This window comes from Pseudophryne corroboree, chromosome 1 (genome assembly GCF_028390025.1).
Source record: "Pseudophryne corroboree isolate aPseCor3 chromosome 1, aPseCor3.hap2, whole genome shotgun sequence".
In the NCBI taxonomy this organism is placed as follows: domain Eukaryota; kingdom Metazoa; phylum Chordata; class Amphibia; order Anura; family Myobatrachidae; genus Pseudophryne; species Pseudophryne corroboree.
Window position 1 is genome coordinate 715352465 of NC_086444.1, and position 13053 is coordinate 715365517.

The 13053-nt window shown below is 50.1% G+C and overlaps 1 protein-coding gene across 1 annotated transcript in view; it reads right to left on the reverse strand.

Annotated features, from left to right (window-relative positions):
- The window catches only part of HDGFL2 (HDGF like 2), a 269345-nt gene that overhangs the window by 81774 nt on the left and 174518 nt on the right, over positions 1-13053 (reverse strand). Inside the window, exon 13 of the mRNA XM_063915248.1 lies at positions 5564-5665. Within this exon, the coding sequence (XP_063771318.1) occupies positions 5564-5665 (102 nt within the window). The remainder of the gene's footprint in view (positions 1-5563; positions 5666-13053) is intronic.

Sequence of the window (13053 nt, forward strand, 5' to 3'; positions counted from 1 at the left end):
AACACTGCTGATAACGCGCTTACATGGCCTTCCGCCCAGCGTAGAATCCTGGTCGCTTCTGCCATGACCACTCTGCTCCTCGTTCCGCCTTGGCGTTTTATATGAGCCACTGCCGTGACATTGTCTGACTGAATCAGAACCGGTTTTTCCCGAAGCAATTCCTCCGCTTGACGCACGGAGTTGTTTATGGCCCTCAACTCCAGGACGTTGATGTGGAGACAAGTCTCTGGAATTGACCAGAGACCTTGGAAATTTCTTCCCAGTGTGACTGCTCCCCAGCCTCGGAGGCTTGCGTCCGTGGTCACCAGGACCCAGTCCTGAATGCCGAACCTGCGACCCTCTAGTAGGTGAGCACTGTGCAGCTAATACAGGAGAGATACCCTGGTCCTGGAAGTCAGGGTGATCCTTCGATGCATTTGTAAATGGGACCCGGACCACTTGTCCAAGAGGTCCCATTGAAAAGCCCTCGCATGGAACCTGCCGAAAGGGATGGCCTCGTATGAAGCCACCATCTTCCCCAGGACCCGCGTGCAATGATGCACTGAAACCTGTTTTGGTTTTAATAGGTTCCTGACCAGGGCTATGAGCTCCTGAACCTTTTCGACCGGAAGAAAAACCTTTTTCTGGTCTGTGTCTAGAATCAGGCCCAAAAAAGTTAGACGCGTTGTAGGGACTAGCTGGGACTTCGGTATATTGAGAATCCAGCCGTGTAACTGCAACGTCTTCATGGACAGAGACACGCTGTCCAGCAACTTCTCCCGAGATCTCGCCTTTATAAGGAGATCGTCCAAGTATGGGATAATCGTGACCCCCTGCCTGCGCAGGAGCACCATCATTCCCGCCATTACCTTGGTGAAAATTCTCAGGGCCGTGGAAAGCCCAAACGGCAACGTCTGAAATTGGTAGTGACAGTCCTGCACTGCAAATCTCAGGAACGCCTGATGAGGGGGGAATACCGGAACATGAAGGTAAGCATCCTTTATGTCCAGGGACACCATCCAATCCCCCCCCCTCCAGGCTGGCGATGACCGCCCTGAGTGATTCCATTTTGAACTTGAACCTCTTCAAGTACAGGTTCAGGGATTTTAGGTTCAAACTGGGTCTGACCGACCCGTCCGGTTTCGGGACCACAAACAGGGTTGAGTAATATCCCTCTCCTTGCTGGAAATGAGGAACTGTGACAATCACCTGTTGAATATACAATTTTTGGATTGCTGCCAACACTAGCTCCCTCTCTGACGGGGAAGCCGGCAGAGCCGACTTGAAAAACCGGCGAGGAGGCAAGTCTTCGAATTCCAGCCTGTATCCTTGAGAAACAATCTCTAATGCCCAGGGATCCACCTGCGAGTGAACCCAGACTGAAAAACCGAAGACGAGCCCCCACTAGATCTGCCTCCCCCGGGAAGCCCCAGCGTCATGCGGTGGACTTTGCAGACGCAGGGGAGGACTTCTGCTCTTGGGAACTAGCTGTGTGCAGCTTCTTTCCCCTGCCTTTCCCTCTGGCAACAAAAGACGATCCCCGTACCTTTTTGTTTTTATTGGAACGAAAGGACTGCATTTGATAATGAGGTGCCTTTTTTGTATGCTGCGGGGGGACATAAGGTAAAAAATTCGACTTACCAGCCGTAGCAGTAGAGACAAGGTCCGAGAGGCAGTCTCCAAACAACTCCTCCCCTTTGTAAGGCAAGGACTCCATATGCCGCTTTGAATCGGCGTCTCCCGTCCACTGTCGGGTCCACAAGAGCCGCCTAGCAGAAATAGACATAGCATTTATTCTGGAGCTTAATAAACAAATGTCTCTCTGAGCATCTCTCATATACAAAGCAGCATCTCTGATATGCTCTATGGTCATTTGAATGGCATCCCTATCTAAGGTGTCAATCTCCGTAGATAAGGAATCTGCCCATGCCACAACCGCACTACAAACCCAGGCCGACGCCATAGCCGGTCTAACAATAGTACCTGAATGAGTGTAAATGTGCTTCATGGTAATTTCCTGCCTGCGATCAGCAGGATCCTTGAGGGAAGCTGTATCCTGAGAAGGCAGTGCCACCTTCTTGGACAAGCGTGTCAGCGCCTTATCTACTTTAAGCGAAGATTCCCATCGTATCCTATCCGTTTGTGGAAAAGGATACGCCATAAGAATCCTTTTGGGAACTTGTGGTCTCCTATCCGGAGATTCCTAAGCCTTTTCGCACAATTCGCTCAGTTCAAATGAGGACGGAAAGGTGACCTCAGGCTTTTTCCCTTTATACATGTGTACCCTCGTGTCAGGGACAGGGGGTTCCTCAGTAATATGCAAAACCTCTTTAATGGCAATAATCATGTACCGAATACCTTTTGCCACCCTCGGCTGTAATTTTGCATCTTCATAGTCAACACTAGAGTCAGTATCCGTGTCGGTATCTGTGTCATCGATCTGGGATATGGTGCGCTTCGGAGACCCCGAAGGGCCTGGCGCCACAGGGACAGGCATGGACTGGCTACCTGACTGATCCCTAGCTTCAGCCTTGTATAACCTTTTATGCAATAGATTGACATTTGCATTCAAGACATTCAGCATATCCACCCAATCCGGTGTCGATGTTGCAGACGGCGACCTGATATTCAAGCACTCCCCCTCCACATTAAGCGAGCCTTCCTCGTCAAACATGTCGACACACGCGTACCGACACACTTCACACACACAGGGAACCTCTTTTCTGAAGACAGTATCCCCTTCAAGGCCCTTTGGAGAGACAGAGAGAGAGTATGCCAGCACACACCCCAGCGCAATGACCCTGGAGACCAACACAAAATGTTTTTCCCCCAGCCGCGCTGTATAATATGTTATCCGCCAATTATGTGCCCCCCCCCCCCCCCCCCTCTCTTTTAAACACCCCTTCACCGTGTGTAAGCAGGGGAGAGTCCGGGGACCTTCCTCTCAGTGGTGCTGTGGAGAGAAAATGGAGCTGGTGAGTGCTGAGGGAGAAGCCCCGCCCCCTCGGCGGCGGGCTTCTGTCCCGCTCAAACTAACTAAAATATGGCGGGGGCTCTTTTATATACATGTACGGTGCCCACCTGTACATGTATATTGTCTTTTGCCATAATAGAGGTGTTATATTGCTGCCCAGGGCCCCCCCCCCCCCCCCCTGCGCCCTTACAGTGACCGGAGTATGTGAGGTGTACGGGAGCAACGCACAGCTGCAGTGCTGTGCGTTACCTCAGTGAAGCTGAAGGCTTCTGCCGCCTGACGTCTTCTGACTTCGGTTCTTCTGGCTCTGTGAGGAGAACGGCGGCGCGGCTCTGGGGGTGGACGCCCAGTAAGAACCTGTGTTCACTCCCTCTGGAGCTAATGGTGTCCAGTAGCCGAGGAAGCAGACCCTATCTTAGACAAGAAGGTCTGCCCCTCTCTCCTCAGTCCCTCGATGCAGGGAGCCTGTTGCCAGCTGTGCTCCCTGTAAAAAAGTAGAAAAAAATCCAAACAAAAATGCTTCTAGGCAGAGAACTCAGGAGAGCTCTCTGCAGTGCACCCATCCTGCTCTGGGCACAGTGTCAAACTGAGGTCTGGAGGAGGGGCATAGAGGGAGGAGCCAGTGCACACCCAGAGTCCAAAGCTTTCTTAAAGTGCCCTATCTCCTGCGTAGCCCGTCTATTCCCCATGGTCCTTACGGATTCCCAGCATCCTCAAGGACGTTAGAGAAATAAATATATATATATATATATATTATATATATATTATATATATATATATATATATATATAAAAAAAACACTACACAGTAAGAACTGGATGTATATCCCAGGGTAATTGTACTAGAAAAGCCTGACTAAATGCACTCTTTCTTAACTAGCACTGCCTAAAAAGGCAGGTAGACTACTTAAGTGTCATGTAAAGTCACAGCACTGACAACCAGGCGGCTTTACATAGGAGGATTTGCCCAAGCAGTCCCAGGAACAGTGAAGTTGAGAGATAATGGCGCCCAGACACTGACAGGGAGTGAGGGAGAGACAGATATGCAGCTGCAGGGCGGGAACATTTGCGGGAAATGGCTTCAGGTCTAAGCCTTATCCTCCTGCTGGCAAAACCACTGGGTACTGTGGGCTCTTATTAAACTGGTTTAGAGAGAAAACCTGACCTGCGTCCATGCCCTGGTGATCTAATGGGATCGCCTGTACTGCCACAGTGTCCACAACCTGCGCGCACGTGGCCCGCCTCCCACTTACCGCGCCGGATTGCGATAAAGACCGGGTCCCGCAATCGGGACCCACTCACCACCTCCCGAAGTGCGGCCACGCGATCCCGGAGAGCCCCCGTCGTGTGTGCCTGACGTGAAGAAAACCGGAGCCTCCTGCTGTAGTTACCCGGCAACCAGGGCTCGGCGGCGTACAGCGTTGCTGGGGAGAGCTGGAGCTGCAGCAGTGAATGTCTTCTGACATTTACCACCGCTACTGCCCTTGAAGTCTTCACTTTTTCTTCATAAAAAAGCTCTTCTTAGGGCCGCCTGGAGCAGCCCCTCTGTTAAGTTCCTGCTTACTGCAGCACCAACTACAAAACTGAGCTCCTGTGCAGGGAGGCGGGGTTATAGAGGAGGCGGCACTGTGCATTCTGGGAACAATCAAAGCTTTGAGCCTGTTGGTGCCTCGGATCAAGATCCTACTCTACACCCCATTGTCCATCCTTGTGGAGCCCAGTGTACCCCGCAACAGAAAAGTAGATAGAAATGTAGTGCTCCTCACTGTAGCGCTTAGTGAACACAGACGCAGCGGCCTATGCTGCGACTGAGACCCCTCGTGGTAGCGTCTGAGACGGAAGTGAGGCAACAGTTCATGGCGGGAGACTTGCGGAAACTGGTCATGAACTGGGGGGGGCGCGACCAGGAGAGCGTCAAACTCCCCACTGCTGACATCAACCCTAGGGATCGCAGCCTCATACTATTCCTGGTGACTTATGATCCCTAAGACCTAGCGCTGGAGCACCCGTGGTGGTGGCGCGCCAGCTACTGTTTGGTAGTCTCCTTCCAATACAATGCGGCTGTGTCCGTATTCCCCAACTACGGGGAACCGATGCCTTACCTTCTCCCCGTACTCCGGCCACAGCCTGGTAACGTCTGCTGGACCTGCTAGTATATCGGACACAGACGCCCGCCGAGACAGCACTGTACACATGGGTAAGAGTTGTTGCGACCCTGTGGAGAGTTGTTGGAGCGACTCTTTCCAATATGCGTATAAGACGCTGTTAAGATAGATTACTCAAAAACATAGTAAGACTATAAAAATAAAATAAGAAAGCTTAGGGCTGCCATAGAACAGCAGCCCTCTGACCATGGTCTGGCTTCTGCCGCACCAAACAAAAAACTGATTTGCTTGAGCCAGTGGGCGGGGATATATGGACGGGCCCGTTGCATCCTGGGAGGACTGAAAGCTTGTGATCGTTTGGTGCCAATCCGCTGTTGCTCCATCATATCCCACTGTTATCCTGTGGATAACCTGTGCACCTTGCCGGAGAAATATCTATCTATCTATCTATCTATCTATCTATCTATCTATATCTAATTACGAAGGACACACACATTGCACCTCACCTTCTTAAGTGTGGCCACTAGATCGGTATTCTTCTGTAGAATGTGAGAAGTCACCTGAAGACTGCCAAGCTTCTCCAGGGCATCTAAACATCTGTGTACATCCTATACAGTAACAACAACAACAACAGATAATGGTGGAGGTTTAGTTATCTATAATATTTGCAAGAACTGGGTAAAAATAGGATTTTATATACGTATCAGTAAATCCTTTTCTCGTAGTCCGTAGAGGATGCTGGGTTCCATTTAGTACCATGGGGTATAGACGGGTCCACTAGGAACCACTGGCACTTCAAGTGTTTAATAGTGTGGGCTGGCCCCTCCTTCTATGCCCCTCCTATCAGACTCAGTCTAGAAACCGTGCCCGAGGTGACGGACATACTTCGAGAGAAGGAAATACACAGATAGTGGTGAGATTCACACCAGCTCACACATAACAAAAGTAAAGCCAAGCTAACCAACTGAAAACTATTCAGCAACGACTGAACCAACAATACTTAAAGTAACAATGCAGGAATACGAAGCACTGGGCAGGCGCCCAGCATCCTCTATGGACTACGAGAAAAGGATTTACCGGTAGGTATATAAAATCCTATTTTCTCTTACGTCCTAGAGGATGCTGGGGTTCCATTTAGTACCATGGGGATGTAGCAAAGCTCCCAGTATGGGGGAGAGAGTGCGGAGGATCCTGCAGAACAGATTGACCAAACTTTAGGTCCTCAGAGGCCAAAGTATCAAACTTTTAAAACTTAGCAAACGTGTTCGACCCTGACCAAGTAGCTGCTCGGCAAAGCTGAATAGCCGAGACACCCCGGGCAGTCGCCCAGGAAGAACCCACTTTACGGGTAGAGTGGGCCTGAACAGATTGTGGAATTGGCGAGTCGGCCGTAGAATAAGCATGCTAGATAGTAAGGATGATTCAGCGAGAAATCGTCTGCTTAGAAGCAGGACACCCAACATTGTTGGGATCATAAAGGACAAATAGTGTGTCCGACTTCCTGTGACGAGCAGTTCTCTTCACATATATTTTCAAAGCCCGCAAAACATCCAAGGACTTTGAGGTAATCGAGGTGTCAGTAGCGACTGGCACCACAATAGGTTGGTTGATATGAAAAGCCAACACAACCGTTGGAAGAAATTGCTGACAAGTTCTGAGTTTAGCTCTATCCTCGTGGAATATCAAGTAGGGGCTCTTGTGCGACAATGCCCCCAATTCTGACACACGTCGCGCAAATGCCAATGCCAACAGTGTGACCGCCTTCCAAGTAATACATTTTATGTCTACCTTCTGTAAAGGTTCGAACCAATCCGATTGCAGGAACTGCAGCACCACATTAAGAGTCCAACGTGCCGTAGGAGGAACAAAAGGTCGTTGGATGTGCATCCTTTCAAGAATGTCTAAACCTCAGTAAGAGCAGCTAATAGTTTCTGGAGGAAAATGGACAATGCCGAAATCTGGACCTTTATGGAGCTCAAGCGTAGGCCCACATCCACACCTGCCTGTCGAAAAAGAAGAAAATGGCCTAGTTGAAACTCCACTGTTGGAAACTTCTTGGATTCACACCAAGAGACATACTGTTTCCAAAGCTGATGGTAATGCTTAGACTTTACTCCCTTCCTTGCTTGGATCAGAGTAGGAATGACCTTGTTCGGAATGCCCTTCCGAGCTAAGATCTGGCGTTCAACCTCCATGCTGTCAAACGTAGCCGTGGTAAGTCTTGATAGGCGAACGGCCCCTGTTGTAGAAGGTCCTCGCGAAGAGGAAGAGGCCTCGGATCCTCTAGCATTAATTCCAGAAGATCCGCGTACCAAGCCCTTCTTGGCCAGTCCGGAGCAATGAGGATCGCCGGAACGCTTGTTCTTTTTATTAGCTTGAGAATCCTTGGGATGAGTGGAAGTGTAGAAAACACACACACACTGACTGTAACACACACGGAGTTACCAGGGTGTCCACCACCACTGCTTGTGGGTCTCATGACCTGGAACAGTACCTCCGAAGTTTCTTATTGAGGCGAGAGGCCATCATGTCTATCTGAGGTATGCCCCATGGGCTTGTTACCTCTGTGAATACCTCTGGGTGGAGGCCCCATTTTCCTGGATGGAGATCATGTCTGCTGAGGAAGTCCGCTTCCCAGTTGTCCACTCCCGGAATGAAGATCGCTGACAGCGCCACCACGTGCCTTTCTGCCCAGAGAAGGATTCTTTTTACCTCTGACATTGCAGCTCTGCTCTTCGTTCCGCCCTGCCTGTTTATGTAGGACACCGCTGTGACGTTGTCCGGTTGAACCTGAATGGCTCGAACTTGCAGAAGATGCGCCGCTTGTAGAAGGCCGTTGTATATGGCCCTTAGTTCGAAAATGTTTACTGGAAGGAGAGATTCCTGACTTGACCACCTTCCTTGGAAGTTTTCCCCCTGGGTGACTGCTCCCCAGCCTCTGAGACTTGCATCCGTGGTTAGAAGAATCCAATTCTGAATCCCGAACCTGCGGCCCTCGAGTAGGTGAGAACTGTGGAGCCACCAGAGGAGTGAAATTTTGGCATTCGGTGACAGGCGTATCCGCTGGTGCATATGAAGATGCGGTCCCGACCACTTGTCCAGGAGATCCAGCTGGAAGAACCATGCATGGAATCTTCCGTACTGTAGAGCCTCGTAGGAGGCTACCATCTTTCCCAGAAGGCGAATGCACTGATGAACAGATACCCGGGCTGGCCTCAGTACATCCCGGACCATTGATTGGATCACCAATGCTTTCTCCACTGGTACAAACACCCGTTGCACTTCCGTGACGAGTATCACCCCCAGGAAGGGCAGTCTCCTTGTCGGCTCCAAATGTGACTTTGGACGGTTCAGGATCATCCCATGATCCTGGAGTAGTTGAGTTGAGAGAGCAATACTCTGCAACAGCCTCTCCCTGGAAGATGCCTTTATCAGTAGATCGTCCAGATATGGAATTATGTTCACTCCTTGCTTGCGGAGGAGGAGCATCAACTCTGCCACGACCTTGGTGAACATCCTTGGTGCTGTGGAGAAGCCAAATGGCAAAGTCTGGAACTGATAATGACGGTCCTGTAGTGCAAACTGTAGGTAAGCCTGATGAGGCGGCCAGATCGGAATGTGAAGGTATACATCCCTGATATCCAGGGATACTAGGAATTCCCCCTCCTCCAGACCCGAGATCACCACTCTCAGAGACTCCATCTTGAATTTTAATTCCCTCAAGTAGGGGTTCAATGACTTTAGGTTCAATATAGGCCTTACAGAACCGTCCGGTTTCGGTACCACAAACAGGTTTGAGTAATAACTCTTGTGAGTTAGGTGAGGTGGAACTGGAACAATGACATTTGTTTGTACCAATTTTTGAATGGCTTCCTGTAGGATAGCACTTTCTGTCAGCGAGGCTGGTAAGCCTGTTTTGAAGAATCTGTGAGGCAGGAGTTCCTGAAACTCCAGTCTGTACCCCTGGGCAACAATATCTTTGACCCAGGGGTCTAGGCATGATGACGCCCAGACGTGACTGAAGTCTTTTAGTCTCGCCCCCACCTGCCCGATTCCCAGACTGGGAGTGGGAGGTCCACCGTCATGCTGAAGATTTTGAGGAAACAGAACCTGGTTTCTGTTCCTGGGAACCTGTTGGTGCAGGTTTTCTGGATTTTCCCCGACCTCCTCTAAAGAAGGTGGGGGGGCCTTTGGATTTTTTTAAATTTTGCGGTCCGAAAGGACTGCAGTGTAGGCGTAGGATAAGATTTCCTAGCCAGTGCTGCCATGGAGGGAAGGAAGGTCGACTTACCCGCAGTCGCCGTGGATATCCACGGCATCCAAAGCGTCCCCGAACAGGGCCTGAATTCTCTTGGATTCTGCATCCGCAGTCCATTGGCGCAGCCAGAGTACTCTGCGTGCAGAGACTGCCATGGATGTAAGCCCTTGCATTAAGCAGGCCAATGTCCTTCACGGCCTCCACCATGAAACCCGCAGAATCCTGTATGGGGCGTAAAAACAAGTCAATGTCACTCCTATCCATAGTATCTAATTCCTTCAGTAATGTGCCTGACCACTTTACTATGGCTCTAGAAATCCACGTAGATGCAATAGTGGGCCTTAGAGCCTCTCCTGTAGCAATGTATAGTGATTCGAGCGTAGTCTCAATCTTGCAGTCAGCCGGCTCCTTTAAGTCGATTGAACCAGGGACAGGTAAAACCACCTTTTTTGACAATCTAGATACAGAAGCGTTCACTATAGGTGGGTTTTCCCACTTATTGCTTTCCCTTTCCCTGAAGAGGACAGAAAGGAGAATTATTTTAGGGATCTGGAATTTTTTCTCTGGGTTTTCCCAGGATTTTTCAAACAAGGAGTTAACTCCTTAGAAGCAGGGAAGGTGAGCAAGGATTTCTTATTTATGATAAAATAAGATTTTACTCACCGGTAAATCTATTTCTCGTAGTCCGTAGTGGATGCTGGGGACTCCGTAAGGACCATGGGGAATAGACGGGCTCCGTAGGAGACTGGGCACTCTAAGAAAGAATTAGTACTACTGGTGTGCACTGGCTCCTCCCTCTATGCCCCTCCTCCAGACCTCAGTTAAGGAAACTGTGCCCGGAAGAGCTGACATTACAAGGAAAGGATTTTGGAATCCAGGGTAAGACTCATACCAGCCACACCAATTAGACCATCTAACTTGTGATAACATACCCAGTTAACAGTATGAACAACAACAGAGCATCAAACAATGGATGCCAACATAACATAACCCTTTATTAAGCAATAACTATATACACGTATTGCAGAAAAAGTCCGCACTTGGGACGGGCGCCCAGCATCCACTACGGACTACGAGAAATAGATTTACCGGTGAGTAAAATCTTATTTTCTCTAACGTCCTAGTGGATGCTGGGGACTCCGTAAGGACCATGGGGATTATACCAAAGCTCCCAAACGGGCGGGAGAGTGCAGATGACTCTGCAGCACCGAATAGGCAAACACAAGGTCCTCCTCAGCCAGGGTATCAAACTTGTAGAATTTTGCAAAAGTGTTTGAACCCGACCAAGTAGCTGCTCGGCAAAGCTGTAATGCCGAGACCCCTCAGGCAGCCGCCCAAGAAGAGCCCACTTTCCTTGTGGAATGGGCTTTTACTGATTTTGGATGCATCAATCCAGCCGCAGAATGAGTCTGCTGAATCGTGTTACAGATCCAGCGAGCAATAGTTTGCTTTGAAGCAGGAGCACCCAGCTTGTTGGATGCATACAGGATAAACAGCGAGTCAGTTTTCCTGACTCCAGCCGTTCTGGCTACATAAATCTTCAAAGCCCTGACTATATCAAGTAACTTGGAATCCTCCAAGTCACGAGTAGCCGCAGGCACCACAATAGGTTGGTTCAAATGAAAAGATGACACCACCTTCGGCAGAAATTGCGGACGAGTCCGTAATTCTGCCCTGTCCATATGGAAAACCAGATAGGGGCTTTTACAGGACAAAGCCGCCAATTCTGACACATGCCTAGCCAAAGCTAAGGCCAAAAGCATAACCACTTTCCACGTGAGATACTTTAGCTCCACGGTCTTAAGTGGCTCAAACCATTGAGATTTCAGGAAACTCAATACCACGTTAAGATCCCAAGGTGCCACTGGTGGCAGAAAAGGGGGCTGAATATGCAGCACTCCCTTAACAAACGTCTGAACCTCAGGAAGTGAAGCCAGTTCCTTTTGAAAGAAAATGGATAGGGCCGAAATCTGGACCTTTATGGACCCTAATTTTAAGCCCATAGTCACTCCTGACTGTAGGAAGTGCAGGAACCGGCCCAGCTGGAATTCCTCTGTAGGGGCCTTCCTGGCCTCAAACCAAGCAACATATTTTCGCCATATACGGTGATAATGTTTTGCTGTCACGTCCTTCCTAGCCTTTATTAGCGTAGGAATAACTTCATCCGGAATGCCTTTTTCCGCTAGGATCCGGCGTTCAACCATGCCGTCAAATGCAGCCGCGGTAAGTCTTGGAACAGACAGGGCCCCTGTTACAACATATCCTGTCTGAGAGGCAGAGGCCATGGGTCCTCTGTGAGCATTTCTTGCAGTTCCGGGTACCAAGTCCTTCTTGGCCAATCCGGAACAATGAGTATTGTTCTCACTCCTCTTTTTCTTACGATTCTCAGCACCTTGGGTATGAGAGGAAGAGGAGGAAACACATAGACAGACTGGAACACCCACGGTGTTACTAGTGCGTCCACAGCTATCGCCTGAGGGTCTCTTGACCTGGCGCAATACCTTTGTAGCTTTTTGTTGAGGCGGGATGCCATCATCATGTCCACCTGTGGCAGTTCCCATCGATTTGTAATCTGTGTGAAAACTTCTTGATGAACTCCCCACTCTCCCGGGTGGAGGTCGTGCCTGCTGAGGAAGTCTGCTTCCCAGTTGTCCACTCCCGGAATGAACACTGCTGACAGTGCTTGCACGTGATTCTCCGCCCAATGAAGAATTCTGGTGGCTTCCGCCATCGCCACCCTGCTTCTTGTGCCGCCCTGGCGGTTTACATGAGCCACTGCGGTGATGTTGTCTGACTGAATCAGCACCGGTTGGTTGCGAAGCAGAGGCTTCGCTTGACTCAGGGCGTTGTATATGGCCCTTAGTTCCAGGATATTGATGTGCAGACAAGCCTCCTGACTTGACCACAGCCCTTGGAAGTTTCTTCCCTGAGTGACTGCCCCCCATCCTCGGAGGCTTGCATCCGTGGTCACCAGGACCCAGTCCTGTATGCCGAACCTGCGGCCCTCGAGAAGGTGAGCACTCTGCAGCCACCACAGAAGAGACACCCTGGCCCTGGGGGATAGGGTGATCAGCCGATGCATCTGAAGATGCGATCCGGACCACTTGTCCAACAGATCCCACTGAAAGGTCCTCGCATGGAACCTGCCGAAGGGAATGGCTTCGTATGACGCCACCATCTTTCCCAGGACTCGCGTGCAGTGATGCACCGACACCTGTTTTGGTTTTAAGAGGTCTCTGACCAGAGTCACGAGCTCCTGAGCCTTCTCCGCCGGGAGAAACACCTTCTTCTGGTCCGTGTCCAGAATCCTGCCCAGGAAGGGCAGACGCGTCGTAGGAATCAGCTGCGACTTTGGAATATTCAGAATCCAGCCGTGCTATTGCAACACTTCCTGAGAGTGTGCTACGCTGATCAGCAACTGCTCTCTGGACCTCGCCTTTATGAGGAGATCGTCCAAGTATGGGATAATTGTGACTCCTTGCTTTCGAAGGAGCACCATCATTTCCGCCATTACCTTGGTAAATATTCTCATTGCCGTGGACAGACCAAACGGCAACGTCTGGAATTGGTAATGACAGTCCTGTACCACAAATCTGAGGTACTCCTGATGAGGTGGATAAATGGGGCCATGCAGGTAAGCATCCTTTATGTCCAGAGACACCATAAAATCCCCCTCTTCCAGGCTTGCAATGACCGCTCTGAGCGATTCCATCTTGAACTTGAACCTTTTCAGGTAAA